General features: G+C 57.7%; 1 protein-coding gene and 1 long non-coding RNA gene across 2 annotated transcripts; both read right to left on the bottom strand.

Moving 5' to 3' along the window:
• Positions 1 to 1,192, bottom strand: LOC116501631. Its single transcript, XR_004254470.1, has 4 exons — positions 1,128 to 1,192; positions 917 to 1,041; positions 164 to 229; positions 1 to 74 (listed from the first exon to the last, which is right to left on the bottom strand). It is a non-coding gene; the product is annotated as an uncharacterized LOC116501631 (long non-coding RNA).
• A 3,641-nt stretch (positions 1,193 to 4,833) lies between these two features.
• On the bottom strand, positions 4,834 to 7,016 carry LOC116501627 (telomerase component p80-like). Its single transcript, XM_032207216.1, has 4 exons — positions 6,954 to 7,016; positions 6,246 to 6,355; positions 6,065 to 6,146; positions 4,834 to 4,903 (listed from the first exon to the last, which is right to left on the bottom strand). The coding sequence occupies exons 2-4, from the start codon at positions 6,336 to 6,338 to the stop codon at positions 4,854 to 4,856; spliced, it is 225 nt and encodes a 74-aa protein (XP_032063107.1). The 5' UTR covers positions 6,339 to 6,355; positions 6,954 to 7,016; the 3' UTR covers positions 4,834 to 4,853.
• Between the last annotated feature and the right edge of the window lie 257 nt (positions 7,017 to 7,273).

The following is a 7,273-nucleotide window of genomic DNA, read 5'->3' as shown; positions in this document are numbered from 1 at the left end:
GGGCCAGGCCGTAGCGGGCGGGGGCGGCCTCGACGTAGGCCAGGATCTGGGAGGCGTCGCCCTCGGCCACCAGCCTGGGGGGGCGGGGCCAGGTCAAAAGGGGGCGTGGCTTAACGAGGCCACTCCCCCTCCCTCGATAAGCCCCGCCCCCTTCCCGGCTCACCTGAGCACCGATTCGTTGAAGCCGGCCAATGTCAGCGTGTCGCTGCGCCAGGGGGGCCAATGGAGGCTGGGGACGAGGGGGCGGGGCTTAGGGGGGGCGTGGCCTACAGAGTGGGCGTGGCCTACCTAGGGGGCGTGGCCAAGGAATGGGCGTGGCCTGGGGAGGGGCGTGGTATAACAAGGGGGCGTGGTGTATCGAGGGGCGGGGGTTGGAGGAAAGGGGGCGTGGCTTAATGAGAAGGGGGGCGTGGCCTCGTAAGGGGGTGTGGTCGTTAATGGGCGGGGCATGGTGGGAGGGGCGGGGCCTAAAGAGAAGTGGGCGTGGCCTATAAGGGGCAAGGAAGCAGTGCGGCTCAATAAGAAGGGGGCGTGGCTTAGTGGTAGGGGGCGTGGCCTGGTAAAAAAGGGGCGTGGCTTAGCGGGGTGTGGTCAGGGACCAATCAGAGGGGGTGGTGGGAGGGGGCGTGGCCTGGTTAAAAAGGGGGCGTGGCCAAATGCAAAGGGAAGGGCGTGCATTAAACCGGGGTGGGCACGGGAAGGGGGCGTGGCTTAATGAGAAGGGGCGTGGCTTAATGGGGCGTGGCTTAATGAAATGGGCGGTGCTATGGAGAGGGGCGTGGCTTGAGGAGAAAGGGGCGTGGCCACGGGGTCTTATAAGGAGAGGGGCAACAGAACAAGGGGCGTGGCTTGGGTATTGGGGGCGTGGCTTTGCAGGGAGGGGGCGTGGCTTCCCGGAGAGGGGGGCGTGGCTTACTCGAAGGGGCGTGGCGTGACGTTGATGACGCGGCAGGGGCGGGGCTGGCGGCTGCGCAGGCAGAGCAGCGCCTCATTGGCTGCCGGCAGATCGGGGGCGGGGCTTAGGATGAGGAGGGTGGAGACCTGGGGGGAGGGGAGGGGGCGTGGTCAGAGCCAGGAGTGGGCGTGGCCTCGGTGGGGGGGCGTGGCCTAAAAGGGGGCGTGGCCACCTCCTCGCCGCTCTCCACCAGCTCCCAAATGGCCTCGACGGTCGCCGACGAGTCCGAAGGGGGCGTGGCCTAAAAGGGGGCGTGGCCACGAGTGGGCGTGGCCACGGAGAAGGGCGTGGTCACTGGGTGGGCGTGGAAACGAGTGGGCGTGGCCACAACGAGCCCCGCCCCTTCGTTTAACCCCGCCCATATAGGTTAATCCGAGCCATACCCTTTACGTTAGCCCCGCCCCTTTCCCTTTAGCCCCGCCCCTTTCCCGTTAGCCCTGCCCCTTCCATTTAACCACGCCCCTTCCTTAAGCCCCGCCCCCGCTCCCTTCCATTTTAGCCCCGCCCCCTCCCCGTACCCCCTCCCTTAAGCCCCGCCCCTTCCCAAAGCCCCGCCCCCTTTCCCTTTAGCCCCGCCCCTCCCCTTTAGCCCCACCCCTTTCCCTTTAGCCCCACCCCTTTCCGTTAGCCTCGCCCCTTCCTTAAGCCCCGCCCCCTCAAGCACCCCAATTTAGCCCCTCCCCTCCCTTTAGCCCCTCCCCACCCCCCTTAAGCCCCGCCCCCTTAAGCCCCGCCCCCTTAATCCCTCCCTTAAGCCCCTCCCCCTCCCTTAAGACCCGCCCCTCCCTTTAAGCCCCGCCCCTCCCTTAAGCCCCACCCCCCTTTAGCCCCACCCCTTCGTCCCTCCCACCCCGAGACCCCTCCCTTCAAGCCCCGCCCCCTTCAAGCCCCTCCCCCTTTAAGCCCCGCCCCCTTTAGGCCCCGCCCCCACCTGCAGGCTCCGCCTCAGGGCCCTGGCGGCTCCCAGCAGCCCCCCGGGGCCCGGAGGGGGCGGGGCCTGGCTCTGGCCCCGCCCACAGATCAGCAGACGCCCCGCCCCTTCCGGGGACAGGCCCCGCCCCAGCAGGGCCAGCAGGGCCGCCGCCTCCTGCGCCTAATTAGGGGGTCATTAGGGTAATTAGGGGGGTAATTAGGGTAATTAAGGGTTAATTAGAGTAATTAAGGGTTAATTAGCTTAATTAGGGCTTAATTAAGCTTCCCCAGCCCCAAATCCCCCTTTTTTCCACCCAAATCCCCCCGGATCCCCCTCCCCACCCCCTCCCCGACCCCACAACCCCCCCGACCCTATAACGACCCCATAAGTCCCTATAGCCCCTATATGGCCCTATAACGCCCCGATACCTTCCCCAGCCCCAAATCCCCCATTTTTCCACCCAAATCCCTCCCTTTTCCCCCCAAACCCCCTCCCCAGCCCCTCCCTGACCCCATAACCCCCCAACCCCATACCGACCCCATACGGCCCTATAACGCCCTATAAGTCCCTATAACCCCTATATGGCCCTATAACGCCCCGATACCTTCCCCAGCCCCAAATCCCCCTTTTTTCCCCCAAAATCCTCCCGGATCCCCCTCCCCGCCCCCTCCCCGACCCCACAACCCCCCCGACCCTATAACGCCCCCATAAGTCCCTATATGGCCCCATAGCCCCTATATGGCTCTATAACGCCCATATAACTTCAGTGGCCCCATAACCCTTATTTTTCCCCCCAAATCCCCCTTTTTTCCCCCAAAACCCCCTCCCCGCCCCCTCCCCGACCCCACAACCCCCCCGACCCTATAACGACCCCATAAGTCCCTATAAGTCCCTATAGCTCCTATATGGCCCTATAACCCCTTATAACGCCCCGATACCTTCCCCAGCCCCAAATCCCCCTTTTTTCCCCCAAAATCCTCCCGGATCCCCCTCCCCGCCCCCTCCCCGACCCCACAACCCCCCCGACCCTATAACGGCCCTATAAGACCCTATATGGCCCCATAGCCCCTATATGGCTCTATAACGCCCATATAACTTCAGTGGCCCCATAACCCTTATTTTTCCCCCCAAATCCCCCTTTTTTCCCCCTAAACCCCCTCCCCGCCCCCTCCCCGACCCCACAACCCCCCCGACCCTATAACGACCCTATAACATCCTATATGGCCCCATAGCCCCTATATGGCCCTATAACGCCCTGATACCTTCCCCAGCCCCAAATCCCCCTTTTTTCCACCCAAATCCTCCCAGAACCCCCTCCCCGCCCCCTCCCCGACCCCACAACCCCCCCGACCCTATAACGCCCCCATAAGTCCCTATATGGCCCCATAGCCCCTATATGGCCCTATAACACCCCGATAACTTCCCTGACCCCATAACCCTTATTTTTCCCCCCAAATCCCCCTTTTTTCCCCCAAAACCCCCTCCCCGCCCCCTCCCCGACCCCACAACCCCCCCGACCCTATAACGACCCCATAAGTCCCTATAAGTCCCTATAGCTCCTATATGGCCCTATAACCCCTTATAACGCCCCGATACCTTCCCCAGCCCCAAATCCCCCATTTTTCCACCCAAATCCTCCCAGAACCCCCTCCCTGACCCCATACCGACCCCACAACCCCCCCGACCCTATAACGACCCCATAAGTCCCTATAACCCCTATATGGCCCTATAACCCCTTATAACGCCCCGATACCTTCCCCAGCCCCAAATCCCCTTTTTTTCCACCCAAATCCTCCCGGATCCCCCTCCCCGCCCCCTCCCCGACCCCACAACCCCCCCGACCCTATAACGCCCCCCTCCGGCCCTATATGGCCCCGTACCCGTGGGGTGCCCCCGGGGCGCAGCAGGAGGTGGGCGCCGTGGGGCAGGGGGGGCAGGAGGGCGGCGGCCACGCGGGCGGCCTCGGACAGGGCCCCCAGCAGCTGGGGGGGGGCGGGGCTAAGGGTAATTAATTAGGGGGCGTTAATTAATTAGGGGGTGGTAATTAGTTAGGGGGCGGGGCCCCATATGGCCCCGTAAGGCCTCATAGGGCCCCATGGGGCCGGGGTTGATTATAGGGGGGGACCCAGGGGTTGGCCCCAGTAATTAATCCCCGTTAATTAATCCCCATTAATTAATCCTCATTAATTAATCCCCGTTAATTAACGCCGTTAATTAACACCATTAACACCATTAGTTATTCTCCATTAATTAATCCCTTTTAATAGAACCACGTTGACCCCACTAATTAACACCATTCATTGACCCCATGAATAATCCCCATTAATTAATCCCCATTAATTAATCCTCATTAATTAATCCCCGTTAATTAACGCTGTTAATTAACACCATTAACACCATTAGTTATGCTCCATTAATTAATCCCTTTTAATACAACCACGTTCACCCCGTTAATTAACACCATTCATTGACCCCATTAATTAATCCCCATTAACTAATTCCCGTTAATTAATGCCAGTAATTAACACCATTAATTAACCCCCATTAATTAATCCTTATTAATAGAACCCCATTAATTGACCCTATTAATTGACCCCCCATTAATTAACCCCATAAATTGCCACCCACACATTTCTCCCCGTTAATTAATCCCATTAATTAACCCCCACTAATTAACCCCATTAATTTATCCCCCATTAATAACAAAACATATTTCCCCCATTAATTAACCTCCCATTAATTAATCCTCCCCCATTAATCCTCCCCAATTAATCCTCCCCAATTAATCACCCCAATTAATCACCCCAATTAATCACCCCCAATTAATTAACGCCATTAATTACCCCATTATAAACCCACCCCCCTCCCCCTTAATCCCCATTAATCCCAATTAATCCCCATTAATTATCCCATTAATCACCCCATTAATCCCCCAATTAACCCCCCCGGTTCGTTACCCCGCTAATTAACGGCCCCGTTAATTACTCACCGGCTCCGTCTCCTCCGCAGCTGGCGGCCCCGCCCACGGGGGACGCCTGGGGGGGGGAATTGGGGCAAATTTGGGGGATTTTGGGGGTATTATGGGGTCGTGGGGATATGGGATTATGGGATTGGGTTATGGGATTATGGGGTTGGGATTATGGGATTATGGGATTGGGTTATGGGATTATGGGGTTATAGGGTTGGGAAATGGGATTATGGGATTGGGATTATGGTATGGGATTGGGTTATGGGATTATGGGATTATGGGATTGGGAAATGGTATTATGGGATTGGGATTATGGGATTATGGGATTATGGGATTGGGTTATGGGATTATGGGGTTATAGGGTTGGGAAATGAGATTATGGGATAGGGATTATGGGATTATGGGATTATGGGATTGGGTTATGGGATTATGGGGTTATAGGGTTGGGAAATGGGATTATGGGATTGGGATTATGGGGTTATATGGCTGGGATATGGGATTATGGGGTTATAGGGTTGGGAAATGGGATTATGGGGTTGAGCAATGGGATTATGCGGTTGGGATTATGGGATTGTGGGATTGGGATTATGGGATTATGGGATTAAGGGATTGGGTTATGGGATTATGGGGTCATAGGGTTGAGAGATGGCATTATGGGGTTGGGACTTTGGGGTTATGGGGCAGGGGTTTGGGATTATGGGGTTGGGCTATGGGATTATGGGGTTGAGCTATGGGATTATGGGGTTATAGGGATGGGAAACGGGATTATGGGGTTGAACTATGGGATTATGGGGTTGGGCTATGGGATTATGGGGTTGGGCTATGGGATTATGGGGTTGATCTATGGGATTATGGGGTTGGGCTATGGGATTATGGGGTTGGGCTATGGGATTATGGGGTTGAGCTATGGGATTATGGGGTTGTAGTATGGGATTATGGGGTTGTCCTATGGGATTATGGGATTATGGGGTTGGGCTATGGGATTATGGGGTTGAGCTATGGGATTATGGGGTTGAACTATGGGATTATGGTATTATGGGGTTGTCCTATGGGATTATGGGGTTGGGTTATGGGATTATGGGGTTGAACTATGGGATTATGGGATTGGGCTATGGGATTATGGGGTTGTAGTATGGGATTATGAGGTTATAGGGATGGGATATGGGATTATGGGGTTGTCCTATGGGATTATGGGCTCGCGGGGTCCCGACCAATCAGGAAGCCTCACCCGCCTCAGGCTCCGCCCCCATCAGCGCCTCCAGCGCCCGCAGGAACTGGGAGGGGGGCACCCGGCTCCGCCCCACGGCCTCCTGCCCGACCCCAAAAGCGGGGTCACAGCGGGGTCGGGGCCCCCCGACCCCGTTAATCCCGACCCCGTTAATCCCGGCCCCGTAATCCCGGCCCCTTACCGGGTTGCGGAGCCTTCCCACGATGCTTTGCAGCGTCCGGGGCCGCAGCCCCGCCCTCAGCACGCCCCGCAGGTTGCGTAATAGGGCCAGCATCGGGACCGCCCCCGCGGCTGGGGTCAAAGGTTATGGGGTCAATGGGGTCAATGGGGTCAATGGGGTCAAGGGGGTCAATGGGGTCAATGGGGTCAATGGGGTCAATGGGGTCATTGGGGTCAATGGGGTCATTGGGGTCAATGGGGTTAATGGGGTCAATGGGGTCAATGGGGTCAATGGGGTCAAAGGGGTCAATGGGGTCAATGGGGTCAATGGGGTTAATGGGGTTAATGGGTTAATGGGGTTAATGGGGTCAATGGGGTCAATGGGGTTAATGGGGTCAACGGGGTCAATGGGGTCAATGGGGTCAATGGGGTCAAGGGGGTTAATGGGGTCAATGGGGTCAATGGGGTCAACGGGGTCAAAGGGGATTAATAGGGTCAATGGGGTCAAGGGAGCTTAATAGGGTCAATGGGGTCAATGGGGTCAATAGGGTCAATGGGGTCAATGGGGTCAATGGGGTTAATGGGGTCAATGGGGTTAATGGGAGATTTATAGGGTCAAGGAGGTCAATGGGGTCAATGGGGTCAATGGGGTCAGTGGGGTCAATGGGGCCAATGGGGTCAATGGGGCCAATGGGGCCAATGGGGTCAGGGGTCAGGGGTGGTCACCGACCAATCAGGCGCTCCCAGGTGTCCCGGCGGGGGAGGCGGGCCCTGCCCCCGGCGCTCAGGGCCCGGTCCCAGGTGAGGGGCGGGGCCAGGCGGGGGCGGGGCCTCGAGGGGTCGCAGCCGGGGGGCCTGGGGTCAGAGGTCACCACGGGGTCAGCCCCGACCCCATAAATCCCAAATATTCCCAAAACGTCCCCAAAAGACCCCAAAGACCCCAAAAGACCCCAAAAGACCCCAAATGCACCCAAAAGACCCCCAAAAAAGACAAAATCCCAAAAAGTCCCCAAAAACCCCAAAAGACCCCAAATACCCCAAAAGACCCCA

Source organism: Aythya fuligula, unplaced genomic scaffold, assembly GCF_009819795.1.
Source record: "Aythya fuligula isolate bAytFul2 unplaced genomic scaffold, bAytFul2.pri scaffold_54_arrow_ctg1, whole genome shotgun sequence".
Taxonomy (NCBI): domain Eukaryota; kingdom Metazoa; phylum Chordata; class Aves; order Anseriformes; family Anatidae; genus Aythya; species Aythya fuligula.
The sequence above is the reverse complement of the archived record's forward strand: the minus strand, read 5'-3'. Positions and strand labels throughout refer to the sequence as shown.